Source organism: Pongo pygmaeus, chromosome 11 (assembly GCF_028885625.2).
Source record: "Pongo pygmaeus isolate AG05252 chromosome 11, NHGRI_mPonPyg2-v2.0_pri, whole genome shotgun sequence".
In the NCBI taxonomy this organism is placed as follows: domain Eukaryota; kingdom Metazoa; phylum Chordata; class Mammalia; order Primates; family Hominidae; genus Pongo; species Pongo pygmaeus.
The window spans coordinates 114439763-114454253 of record NC_072384.2 but is presented as its reverse complement, the minus strand read 5'-3'; the positions used below and the strand labels follow the sequence as shown (position 1 = coordinate 114454253).

Genomic DNA, 14491 nt, shown 5'->3' with positions numbered 1-14491 from the left:
AAAATACTTAGTTTTAATTTTCAAACAATTGGATTAGTTGAGCAAAATGCTTTTCTACCTAAAAGCAAAACATCTGATTTATAGTCTATAATAACTTAAAACCTATGTACTTATACCTTAACTTAATGACAAATGTAAATGATATGACTGTAAGTTCTGAAAATCTTAAATCTTATGCATTTTAGAAAACACATATAAGTTTTTTTTTTTTTTTTTTTAATGAATGCCTTAGGAAGCAATTGATAGCCACTCAAATACTACTCCTCTAGGGAAAGATGTGAAAGCCAAACCAGTCAGTCATGTTGGTGGAAAATCAGTATTTTTTACTTTTGTTGTTAATACTACTCTGAAAAAGCCATAATATCCATCTTAATCAGTGTAACTTTTCTTAGAACACAGCTTCTACTACATTTTTAATGAAGTGAGAGAAGTTACTTGGAAAACAAAGGCCTGTTGAACATAAGTGATTACATACTGTAAGCTACACAGATACCCAGAGAAAACATGAGGGGAAAAGAGAAGGTTTCTCTGAAATAAAAGGCATAACAAAATAGGATAATTGAGAACGGGGAATATTAAATTATGTCAGATGCACTGTTAGGGACTGATTGAAAGATAACTTGAAATGTCTGATGAAGTTCATGTCATCAAATTATAGTAGCACAGAAGGAAGGCTATGTCATTATCAGGAAGGAAGGAAGAGGATAGAATTTGGCGATAACTTGGAGAAACAAAATTGCATAATTTATGTATTTCTTAAATATTTAGTAACAATTCTGTCCTATGCCTTGGTGTTAATATAAACGGAAAGAAAGGAAAATAAATAAAAGTGAAATAGGGTATATCTGAAGAACATGACACAAGGTCTTGAGTTAGAAGAAACACCATGGTAAGACAGATTCTTTTTTTCCTCCCTTCCCTCCTTCACTTCTTTTTCACCCTCCATTGTTCCCTCACTTCCTTTAACATCTGTTGAGAACCTATTATCCAATCATTGTGAAAGCAGAGAAGAAAGCTCCGAGTTTCATGAGAGCAAAATATAACTAAGCAATTATATAGCATGACAACTGCTGTAAGAACATCTAAAAGATACTGAGTTCTCATCTGTCACTTTTCTGGGCACATCATATGATTGATCATTTAATGCCCATTTTATCCTTATGTGATAAGTAGTACTACTATGCACATTTTACAAATGAGGAAATTGTGGCAAAAATATTTTATACAATATGCCCAAGGACACACTGTAAATAAGCAGCAAATTTTGGGTTTGAATTCAGGCAGAATAGCTGCATGCTCCTATTGTGCTATATGGTCTGATGTAAATACAAGATAATATAGGATATAAGTCCAGAGTTCTATAAAAATGCAATTATGTACATTGATTTTTTTCAAGCTATCTTCTTGTAGCCCATTCCTGAAGCCATTAGTAATTACACACAATGTTAGCTAATTGGTAAGGCTTGTCTTTTTATGGAGAAAAAAAAGTCTCATTAGCCAAGTTCAACATTTTAAAATACTTTACAAAGAAATAATTAGCAAAATTCTATGGGGTACAAAGTTTTCTTGGTTGCCTCTTGGGATGCCTAATCCAGAGGAACAAGCATGGGGAGCTTTGGAGGGAAGGTGAAGTGAACATTTAAGGATGGATGCAAATTCTTTAGGTGATGAGGGGAAACGGTGTGTCAGGCAGATGAAATAGTAAAGGGAAAGCTTTTTCAGAGGAAAGATCATTTTATATGTTTGTTAACTTCACATGGTTAGGACATCGTGTATTTGATAACTGATGGTAGTGGACATTTATTTAGTGAGAAAGCAGAAAGCCTCTACACAGGATTCGTGCAACATGAAGGTCTTTGAATCAAGGTGTTCAAAGCAAGGTGTAACACATATATAAAATCAATGCAGTGAGGCTTATTTTAAATTTTGTATTGTATTATTGCACTTTCAAGCACTTTGGATATTTATAAGTTTGTTAATTTTATGTTAACTAGTTGATAAGGTTTGGCTCTGTGTCCCCACCCAAATCTCATCTTGTAGCTCCCATAATTCCCAGGTGTTGTGGCGGGGACCCAGTGGGAGGTGATTGAATTATGGGGGCAGGTCTTTTCTGTGCTGCTCTCATGACAGTGAATGGGTCTCATGAGATCTGATGGTTTTAAAAACGGGAGTTTCCCTGCACAAGCTTCTCTTTTTTGCCACCACTGTGTAAGAAGTACCTTTTGCCTTCCGCCATGATTGTGAGGCCTCCTCAGCCACCTGAAACTGTGAAATTTCTTTCACACATTGCCCAGTCTTGGGTATGTCTTTATCAGCAGCGTGAAAACAGATTAATACACTAGTCCTTTGGTGATTAGAATCTTTATAATATTTTGTAAAAAGTCAGATAGTGACCAAAAAAATGTTTTCTACTCCCACAAAATTTAAATTTCACAATTTTTTAGCAAAGTGTTTAAAAGAAAAGTTGACCTTAAATATGAGTTATGCTTTTTCTCCCCAAAACACAAATATTCCTAATTTGTTGACCTTTTTTTGTGATAATAGGCATTTGCCAACAGTGAACTGTAAGCAGATAATTTTGAAAATAATATGATTAATAATCCTATCAACATAAAGGTGACATTTTAACAATAAACAAAAAAGGCACTGTTTTCAAAAGAAACTTATGATATAGAACATTTGATAACAGATATTTTTGTGTTTCCTCTACCAAATCTACATAAGGGCAGTAACCTTTAAAAGTCCTTGTACCTGAACCTTTAAGAAATGTAGAAAAAGAATTTTCCACATAGTATTAAAATGTTTGAAAACTTCTGATTAGTTTGCAAAACCAACTGATTGACCTCAGAACAAGAGGCAACCCTAACATAATTTTAACAAAAATTCCTTTGCATAATTAGTGGATGAATTTGAAAGTTCAGCCTGCACATTGGCAAGTACAGACCATCATACATTTTTTCCTTTAAGAATTTTGTATTTTTTGTCAAGGGATCATTTGCAGTTCTGATAGCTGCTAAATCCAATCATAGATCATACTTGTGAATCATTGAATTAGTCATTAATTAAAATTATTAAATCAGAATTCCTTGAAAATATAAGCATATTGAGTCATCTTTTCTCACAGAACCGTCATTTTTGTGCCATTGTTATTTTTTGATTAGAAACAAACAAAATTACAGGCTATAAAAGAAACATATGGAATTTTAAATATTGCTAATTGTATCTTTCTGTCATTATTTTTATTTCAGGTGTATATATAAATTATTACATACATAAAATACCAGCACAGCAGTAATTGCTTAAAACATTTTTATAAAAATAGTTCGGAGACTACTGTGGTAGAAACTCAAAGGGACTAAGTGGATTAATAGAGGCATGGAAATGGCCAAAGGCATGAAGAAGGAAGACTGAGGTTGGAGAGGCAGCCTGCATTCTCACTCTGTCACTGACCACTGGGCTGTTCTTGGGCAACTTAATTCCTCTGGCTCCACTTTCTCAGTTGTGAAATAAAGATAATAATAGTACCCACCCAATCATATTCCAGGAAGCTATGTAGATTTTATAGGTAAAACGATGGCACAAATTACATATTCAATAAGTGTTAACCATCACTCGGCTCTTGAGACAGTGAGCTTTGGCACAGGAAAACCAAAGCTATAGTTATATAGAATATATAGCAATTACCACATTACTTTAAGATAATTTATCTTTATACATTGTCCCTGAGAGTCTGTGTGTTCATTGAGAGCAGGGATTCTGTCACAGTCACCTCTCTAGAACCTAGGATGTTGCCTAGCACATAGATCTCCAGTAAATATTACTAAATCAAATATGGCTGAGGAATAAAAGAGAGAGGTACAAGCTTCCCTTTGTTTCCACATTCTGGATTCTAAGTATCGGGCTCCTCTTAGAGTTCACCAGATCCTATCTGTGACCAACAGGCCTATGCAGGGTGCAGGATGAACTGTAGAGCAGACATGGGTCTGGCACCAAACAGGAGCCAACAGGTTAACTCTTTTTGTGAGTTCCTTGTTTATCCACTTTATAGAAACTCACAGTGACAAGTTACTGGATCTTTTGGCCAAAGCTAAGTCAGGAGAATGCTGTAAGCTGGACAAGTGCCCACAGTTAGTCTATGGAGCAAGGAATGGCCACTAAAGGCAGTCCAGGTCATGAACCCTCTGTGTCTGACTCATGGCAAGAGACAAAATGTCAGCAACTCTGACTGTTGCCAGCCCAGCTCTGACACAACTCATAGATGTATTACTCATCTCATTCTCATTCTGTGTTTTACTGTATATTGAAAACATTCTTTTCTTTTAAAAAAAAAAAGCCTTAATATTTTCATTGGGTTTGTGGATGACTAACAATCTCATCGCATTTATTTTAAACAGGCTTCCAAATCACTGTATGTACATTGAGACTTTTCTTACTGCCTTTAGGTAGGCCTTATAATTTCTCATTCAATTTGCTATGTGATATATCACTTTCTGACAATAAAGCAATCTTATTTTTCAATTTTAATAAAATAGTTTCATGGTTTTATAACTTTGAAGAAAAATACACGCAGACCTGTAAAACTGAGCAATTTCATGAGTTTCCAAACTGCAAGTTATTTTGTAGCCTCCATTTGGTAATTATAGATATTTATATCCCTTTTTTCATCCTCTACAAAATTCAGAGCTGATTATGTCCAGTTGACTTGGAAACTGACTTAGGCCTCCACATTAATTATCTTTGATAATAAATGTGTTAGATCAGATAAATGATTTAAAACTAGTGTATGTTTGCGAGTGGGAGAAGGAGGTTTAAAACTAATTTATAGGAATATAGTCCACTGGTCATTTTCACATTTCATCAAAAAATATTTCAGAGGGTGTCTCAATAGTAATTGATCACACTGAGGTGACAAAATGTACCATTACTGCTTCACTAATAGAAGAAAGTTATTAATCTCCTTCTAGGTCCAGACCTTCAGTATAACCTGACAATGTATCATGTATCAAGGAATTAACATATTTTAAAAATTATAAAGAAGCATGCCAGTATACCATGGATTCAGTTGATGTTGCAAATCAAATAATGTCATCCATATCAATATGTTATACAGTTCTTACTTTACAACACAGAAAAAACTTTAACTAATCTGGTTACCCTTTCAAAATCTCTTACTATTTAACTAAAAATGTAAATTTATTTTAACTTGTTTATGAACCATTGGGATAAAAAACAACTAATAATTCCATATTATATAGACAACATATAACACGTGTCTTTGTCTTTTAAAAACAATGTATATAACAGTACAAATTTTTTAAAATCTGGGTGATTTAAAGTTTTTTTGTTTTGTTTTGTTTTTTAATAAATTAGATATATCTGAAATGAAGTCACCACAGCTGCCTAATGCAATGTTAGTGGAGTGATTCTGTTTAATTCTTGGATTATCATATTTCACTTGTAGAATTTTATATCAATATTTTTGTTAACAATTTATATTATCTAGTAATTAATAAGTTGAATGAGTTTCCTTCGCATTATATGCTAGTTTTCTACAGTACATAGCTATCAATTTAAATTTTTTTCTACTTGGTTTGAAAATATTTTTAGAAAATAAACTCATTAAATGAACTTTATTTCTAATTAATGATGCATTTATCATATATTTAGGAATCATATTTCATTTAAACCAAAATATTTTAGAGCCTTTTTTCTAGTATTAATTAATATAAAGCTAGCATGCATAATAGTAACAAAATCGCAGTAATAATTCTAGTGATATAAATTTTAATTTGCCATTAAGTCAACTTAAAAATATTTATGTTGATTAAAGTCATACAAATGGGACTTGCAAACCCTTCTATGCTTTTACATTCAATGCATATGCAATTGCACTATGCTGAAGGTACGGTGCTGCGCTGAATCCCTCTTTTTCTCCTGATACTGCAGGGAATAAGGATAGCACAGAAAGAGCTCAGAACCTCAGGGAGGAAGGTCACCATCAATAAACAGCTGTATGCATTCAAGGCAGATATATATGAGAGGCAATTTTTTAAAATTAGAGCAGTTTTACTTCTAAGCATTAGTGCTTCTGTTTTTCACATAAAAGAAACTAAACAAGAAATAGACTTTCCTAGAACACTCAGTTATAGCACTTGAGAGAGAGAAAAAAACCTTGAAGTCAATAGAATTTAGGTCACTGCTAAATTAATATTTTCTCTACGGATATTCCTCTACCAATCACTTTTATACACACTTCACATCTAAGTTTTTAGTTCAAAATATATTGAAAATCTTGCTTTTCCATTGACACTCCATTAGCAGCAGCAAATTCCACTGCATCAATGTCTAAGAAGCTATTTTAAGGCAAGGAGGAGATTGTGGGACCTTTGTACCCAACAACAAATCATTCTGATTTTATTTTTAAGTCATGCCTGATGCACTCTTTCCACAATGCCCCCTTGACTTCTTCTTCCTCAGAAGTTTAAATCTCTGCAACATGTGAAGTTGGTGACCAAGACATGGGTAGCTCTACCTTAGTTTTTTCTATAATGTGTGGTGCTGAGCATATTTTGTTCTTCATATATCCTAAATAAATTGGCCTCAGAGGTCTAAACAGGGCTTCACATATTGAACTTGCATCCCTCCTAACACCATCTGCATGTCCATTACCATATTCCTTTATTTATACCAATCATGTTTGTATATGGGAAATAAAATGGGAGAAATTACATTTCTCTTTCTTATTGACCCAGGAACCAGAGATCATGAATATTTATTCCTTTCTTATTGAAACAACTGTAGTCACTGTTTTTCTTGTAATCTTTACAAAATATTACTAAGAAGAATATGGAGGCCTTGTTTTACACATATTGGCATTCTTCAAGTTATGAAAATCTGTGCTCAATAAACTCTGTGTTATCTCTTCTCTTTCCTACATTTTCAGTTCATCTCCCCTGATCTTACCCATAAGCAAATAAACATGCTGTCTCCTATCTGAACAAAGAAGGATGCTTTATTTGATCTTAGAGCTACAATCTTTTCTCCTATTCATCTTCACAGCCAAACTGTTTGAAAGTGTAGTCCCTACATTTTGTTTACTTTGTGATATGGCTTGGCTTTGTGTTCCCCACCCAAATCTCACCCTGAATTGTAATAATCCCCACATGTCATGGGAGGGACCTGATGGGAGGTAACTGAATCAGGGGTGAGTTTTTTCCATGCTGTTCTCGTGATAGTGAATAAGTCTCATGAGCTCTGATGGTTTTATAAAGGTGAGTTCCCCTGCACATGCTCTCTTGCCTGCTGCCATGTAAGATGTGACTTTGCTTCCTCATTCACTTTTCACCATGCTGTGAGGCCTCCACAGATATAAGGAACTGTGAGTTCATTAAACCTCTTCCTTTATAAATTACCCAGTCTTGGGTATATCTTTATCAGCAGGGTGAGAACAGACTAAAACACTTTTCTTAAAATCAAATTCACTCTTGAACCTACCAGTAATCCAGGTCTGTCCAATTTCAGCTCTGAAAATCTAATGACTCAGGAAAACCATCATTCCTAGACAAATTGGAAAAGTTGCTCACCCTAAACTCCTCCTCCTCCCCACATAATCTTCATCTCCAATCACTCTCCAAATTTGGATAAACTTCCTATGCTTAATGCATTCTCTCCTTTTCATCTACACTGTTTCCTAGCTCAAATTCTCATCCACTCATAGCCTGTTACATTAGATTCCTCATATGACTGACTCTCTTACTTCCTTATCGAAATCATCTTCTAAAAAGGGGAGAAATAAAAGTAAAATTCTAAGGCCCTCCCCCAGCCAACTGAGTGGAGCATCTCTTAGCCAAGAGGACCCCAGAGTAACCTTGAAAACTGAGCTCTCAGCCAGGACAGGATGGTGTTCAGACAAGCCTCCTCATACTCCCTTCCTCCATAATGACCATTAGCCTTGCTTCCCTAAGGGCTAAACAGAAACCAGCCCTTTCTTTCTTTGATTTTTTTTTTTTTTTTTTCCTGAAATGGAGTTTTGCCCTTGTTGCCCAGGCTAGAGTGCAATGGCGTGATTTCGGCTCACTGCAACCTCCGCCTCCTGGATACAAGCGATTCTCCTGCCTCAGCCTCCCAAGTAGCTGGGATTACAGGCTTGCACTACCATACTTGGCCAATTTTGTATTTTTAGTAGAGATGGGGTTTCACCATGTTGGACAGGCTGGTCTGGAACTCCTGACCTCAAGTGATCCACCTGCCTTGGCCTCCCAAAGTAGTGGGACTACAGGCGTGAGCCACTGCACCCAGCCAAAACCAGCCCTTTCAAAAGACCTCAATACTGATATCAACCAGCCACCTGATACTGCCCTTCCTCTTTTAGCCTGATGAGAGACCACTGACCATGAAGTGGGTCTGGCCAGTCCATGGAACACATGCAGTAAGGGTTTTCATGTCCTCCACTTCACCTTCTGATGTTAGGCGGCTGAAAACTCCAGCCTTGGATCATGCTAAAACTGCCATTTTTGGTACATGGGACCCATGAAGGGGCATGAATGTGTACTGTGCATGTGCATGATTCACCTTTCATAAATAATCAGGCCTCCTCCTCAAGCTTATGAAATATTCGCATACCCAACTCAGCATAAATTCCTGTTCCCTTTGCTCCTCCCTTGAAGTATCTGTTTCCGGGTTCTGGCTGGAGGCTATGCTTTCCAGCTTGTCCAAATGGCCACCCTGCAGACTGTAACCCCTTATGAGGAATTTATTTTCCAAATTTATGAACCTTGTCATTCTTCAGTTGACAAGGTAAATCTGATGATGTCACCCTGTTTGCTTAATGCACTTTAATTCCCTCAGAAATAGTTTAAGACTTTAATCAAATATGTCATGATCTTGTTTTGTCTCTGTACATTCTTGCCTATCATGCCTCTTTTTCCTTAAGCTCTATCCATTTATATCATTACTGTCAGAACATGCCATTGCAGCCTCACATCTCTATGGCTTTGAGCATGTATTGCCCTCTCCTAGAATCTACCCCTCTCCAGATGACCTATACATCCTACTTACCCTCCAGATCTTAGCTCAAGCCTAGGCTCCTTTGAAAACCATCCACACTCTTCAAGCAGATATGAATTCTCCTCCTTGCTTTCCCCCTGTACTTAGATAGTCTTCCATTTTATTAACACGTCTCATTTCATCAAAATAATCTCTCGTTTCTCTTCCTTTACCTAGCTAAAAGATCCTTAAGGAGGGCCACAGTGTGTATTTCCCTTTTGTATCCCATGAACCAGCAGAGCTTCTATCTCAATAAATAATTGTTGAAATAATGTTTAATGAGATAATCATATTATTTTTACCTGATCACATTTGGAAGGCAGAATGGATACAAGTGCATAGAAAGGATCTTGTAATTATGAACTTTTTACTGTTCTTTTGCCCCGAATGCCCTTGCACAATCACTTTTTAAGTCATATTCCATACCCAAAGAATGACCGAGAGTAATCAGACTTATCAAAAGCTGGGGAAAAAAGTGGATGATTTGCTTACTGTTCTTGCATCCCATATAGACAGGGTCTTGTCTGCAGAACTTGTGAGAAGAGTATTGGAGAAAGGAAAAAACTCAATGCTGTTCACAGAATCTGTATGTCCATACAAAGTACATCTGCATCTTTCACTATAAAGAGAGAAATTAAGAATTTTAGGGGTTAATATCTATGCTGTCTATACAATGCTAATAAAAATAATTTAAGGAACTGAGGCACGAAATAATTTTATTAATGGCAAAAATTTTACAATAACAACATTTTAAAAGTAAAATTCTATAGCTACCTTATATTCTCAGCACTTTATAGGATTAGTAGCATTTCAGTAATTTCTTTGTAAATAGAGTACTTTTGTCTGAATTATTGATTTCATATCTTTACTCGGGTGATTCCTTTATGCACTTCATGTTCTTCACTGAAATTTGGAGTTTTATTCATTTACTCTTTAATTTTTGCAATCCTTTATAAAATCCGGTTGGTTTCTTTTTATTATGACTTACAAGGACAGCTATTGGGGGATGGCTGTTTTCTAAAGATTAATGGCAAAAGGTGGGAAAATTAATTGGCAGAAGGAGAGAAAGGCACTGACTTCTATTCAGATTTGTTGTCTCCCACAAAATCTTTTCACCTCATGGTGCTGTTGACCCGATCCCTGACGTTTATCTCTTCTCCATTTTTTTGCTCTACTTTCAAGTACAGATGTAGTATGTTGCAATACCCGTAGCGTCACAGGCTCTATTTTAACTCTCAATGAGCCTGCCTCCCTCACGACCCTCATTCTGCCTCAGCTACGGCAATCTGCTTTATCTCTTTTATCTAACAATAAAAATGGCTTGTTAGGATTTATGCTTCCAACTATGATAAAGTAACCAGTTTCTGTACTTCTCTTACAATAAGCAACTGTAAAATTACACACATTATCTAAAGTAAATTTTTACTGGCATTGAACTAAACATAGCACGGGAATATAATCCTTAAGAGAAGGAAAAACTCAAAATGAGCTCTGTAACTCCATGACTTTCTGCTTGGATGCACTTTTTACTATCAAATACAGAAATAGAGCCCAGTAGAACTGAAGTTTCACTGAGTTGAGAAGCAGTGAGAAAAGTCTGGGCTTCTGAGTGGCTTAAAATTTGGAGTGTAGGGTAGCTGACAAAAGGGAGCTGAGCTAGGAATGGCAGTAGTTTGTGTGAGGATTCACCATGAATTTTGGGCGAACGTCTAGATGGTATTTTCACAGAGTAAGATTCCACAAGGTCTAGCAGAGATTTCCTGCTCTATGGTTGAGAGCTGAGCAATGATACCAGAGATTAACTACTGCTAGAAAGAATACTCTGGAGTTTAATCCTGGGTGAAGTGGAGATAATTTACTGCATACCTCAGACTCTCACTTGGAGATTCAAGAAAGGCTCCACTATAGGAGTATGGGTAAGGTTCATAAACTAAGTTCAAAACAAAAATAGAGTTCTATTACCAATGAATAAAACCATGCCTGAAAGGGCAAAAATGATCTTCCCGTAATTAAACTGCTCATTACAACAGAACTCAATACCTTTTCTAGGAGAAAACCTAATATAGATTTCTCCAAATTAGTCATTAACAACATCTAGCACGTATTTTTTTTTTTTTTGAGATGGAATCTTGCACTGTTGCCCAGGCTGGAGTGCAGTGGCATGATCTTGGCTCACTGCAACCTCTGTCTCCCGGGTTCAAGCGATTCTCCTACCTCAGCCTCTGGAGTAGCTGGGGCTACAGGCCTGTGCCAGCACACCAGGCTGATTTTTGTATTTTTAGTGGAGACAGGGTTTCACCATGTTGGCCAGGCTGGTGTCGAACTCCTGACCTCAAGTAACCTGCCCACTTTGGCCTCCCAAAGTGCTGGGATTACAGGCATGAGCCACTACACCCCACTGCAGCATGTAATTTTTTTTTTAATGCTACATATGTACATATGTGAAGAGGTAAAAATGTAAGCTATAAACAAGAAGAATAAAAAATACACAGAACAGAACAGACTCTGAATCAAACATTGGAAATCAAAGACCAAGCCTACAAATGATTTATTATTATTATGTTCAAAGATTTAAAGAAACATATAGTTATAACGGGTGCACAGATAGAGAATCTCAGAAGGTAAATGCAAACCATAAAAAAAGAGGTCTATGTAAGAATGGATAAGTATATGTGAAATTAAAATGTTAGTTGGGTGAGCAAAATATCAGATTGGATACTGAAGGAAAAAAAAAGTAGTGAGAATGAAAAGAGATTAATAGAAATTATCTGATTTGAAGAACAGAAAAAATATTGAAAAACCACGGATTACAGTCTCAATAATCAGTAGAAAAATATTACAAGGTCTAACATAAGTATAATCGTGTTATCAGAGAGGGGTGAAGAGAAGCGGGGAGGGAGATGAAGTGGAAATATTTTTGCAGAAGTAACAACTAAAATGTTCTTCAATTTAATGAAAAATATCAACATTGATATTTTTCAAGTCAACATTCCTATCAATATTCATATCAAGATTGATAAAGCTCAGCAAAATCCAAACATGCTTAACAACAGAAAGAATGCACCTAAGTATATAACAGTCAAACTGTCAAAAGCAAAACATAAAACAAAATCTCTAAAGCAGCCACAGATAAACATAATGTGCAGAGAGCAATTATACAAATAGCAACTGACATTTTAACAGAAATAATGGAGGCAGAATCACTTTTTTGAGGGCTGAAAATTCAATATTCAGCCAAGAATTCCTTCAATAACGAGAATAAAACATTTTTTAGATAAATAAAAGCTGATAAAGTCATTGACAGTAGACGTTTTCTACAAGAAAGGCTGAAAAGAAGTTATTCAGATTAAATTGAAATGACAACAGATGGAAATATTTGCATACAAAAAGAATGTATACCAAACTTTCTAAATTCACACTTTTTTTTTTTTTTTTTTTAGAGACAGAGTCTTGCTATATTGTCCAGGCTGGTCTCAAACTTGTGGCCTCAAGAAACCCTCCCGCTTTGGCCTCCCAAAGTGCTGGGATTGCAGGCATGAGCCACCATCCCTGGCCATATTGTTTTGTTTTAACAGAGGCATTTCAATCTGTAAAGAATTGTGCTCTAACTTTAAAAAGAATTCGTGTACCAAATCGTCCATTAATTAGACTAAAAATTCTTTTTATTTGCAGTTTTATTAGTATTTTTAGGCAAATGCAACATTATTATAAATATAAGTACATTTGTGTTATTACAATGATAATCTAACAAATGTATATACACAGAGAATTTATAATCTAGTAATATGTGTCCTTACATTTATATGATATACACTATTGGTAAAATACTGTACACATTCATAATTTATATTCAGACTTTGTTGTCATTATCACCCAATTAAATTATTCAGGAGCACTTTATATTCACTTATGGTTGTGGGGGGGAAGGAGCAATTCTTCAATGGTCTATTACAGCTCACATAGTTTCCCAAACAAAATAGAAAAGCTAGGTCTTCACATAGCTCAAGGGAAGACAGTACTGCTCAAGAGGGTAAGAAATCTGCTCATGAGTCACTGGCTTAAGGTGTGGGGCATCCCTGGCAGACAGGCTGCAAAAGCGGGCTTGTGAAAGATTAATTAGCTGCCAGAGAAGGAAGGCTCATTCAGAATTTCTTTGGAAGGTGAAAATGGACTAAAGTGATGGAGCATGACAGCACTGCAAAGAATGACAATGATTTGTACATCTCCATCAAAACATAAACACTGAAGTCTCATGTAATTTCCTGTTTCTTATCTTTTTTTTTCCTATCATTTTTTAGGAAGAAGTTCACAAGCAATAGCTCTTTCTTAACTTACCTCTTGGTTTTCCTTTATTTCCTTTCATCTCCTCTCTTTTCTCTTTCCTTGCTTCCTTGTTATTTTGGTAACTGAATGATAAATATTTCTCTAAACTTTCAACTTGCTGTAAGGCAGATTTGTCCACTCTTCCAGGTCAGATACATTTTTATTTAAAATGCATTTCCCATACATACGCTAACTCTAAAAGGACACTGTTTTAACACAGAGTTCCTTTGTGAAACATTAAATTTTAGGGTTTTTATTTCCTTTGATATGTTTGTTTTAATACTACTAATATTGAATACAAAATTGTAACTTAAAATTCAGGCTTGTAGGAATATGCAGGTCAACAAAATGTGGCTAATAGAATTATGAAACATTGATATAAAGACAGTAGCAAGATATTTTTTAAGTGAACATGAAAAAAAGATTAAAAAATATCTATCCGTGTTTTGAAAGGGAATACTAGAATTCATTACCATATTAACCCTTAGTAAGAGCTGGATTTTAAATAGCATTTATATAATTGAACCAAAATAAAATGATAAAATCTATCATGAGTTTATCTGAAATAAAATTATTCATGAAATACCTAATCTAACAATCCAACATGAACATAAGTGAAACCTATTTAAATCCCTAGACTGCAATTCATAACATCCAAGTTCATAAGGGATTTTCTTCACCTCCTAGTTTTCTGTAAAGGTTTATATACAAGCTATTTTTAAAATTCACAAGAATTTTGTACCTTAGCCAGGCAAAGCCCTCGAGTGACACCCAAATTTTACTTCAAAAGTCAAGAATATTTTTATAATGAAAACATTTATTTGTTTTATTTTGCCAAAAATAATATAAAATAATTCATCAGGTAATAGTTCTTTCTTTGTAGCCATGAAATTCAGTTGGATATTTAGTGGAGAGGTGAGATCTAAATAAAATCTACCGTGGAGTCTGCTGCAAGCTCTACCACAAGATTCACCACAATCTGTGTCTGTGCAAAAATCATGTGGTCTGAGCATCTCAGCCAGGTTGGATCATGGCCAGGCCACAGCTCCTAAACAAAAGAAGTTCTTGGCCAAAACCCTCGGTGATAAAAATATACTAATAAATTGAACATTGTCCCCAAATG

The 14491-nt window shown here is 35.4% G+C and overlaps 1 protein-coding gene across 4 annotated transcripts in view; it reads right to left on the bottom strand.

Annotated features, from left to right (window-relative positions):
- SPAG16 (sperm associated antigen 16) overlaps positions 1 to 14491 on the bottom strand; it is a 1161609-nt gene that overhangs the window by 394760 nt on the left and 752358 nt on the right. For all 4 annotated transcript variants that reach the window (XM_054478489.2, XM_054478490.2, XM_054478491.2 and 1 more), the window contains one exon: positions 9538 to 9664. In XM_054478489.2, coding sequence (XP_054334464.1) covers positions 9538 to 9664 — 127 coding nt within the window. The remainder of the gene's footprint in view (positions 1 to 9537; positions 9665 to 14491) is intronic.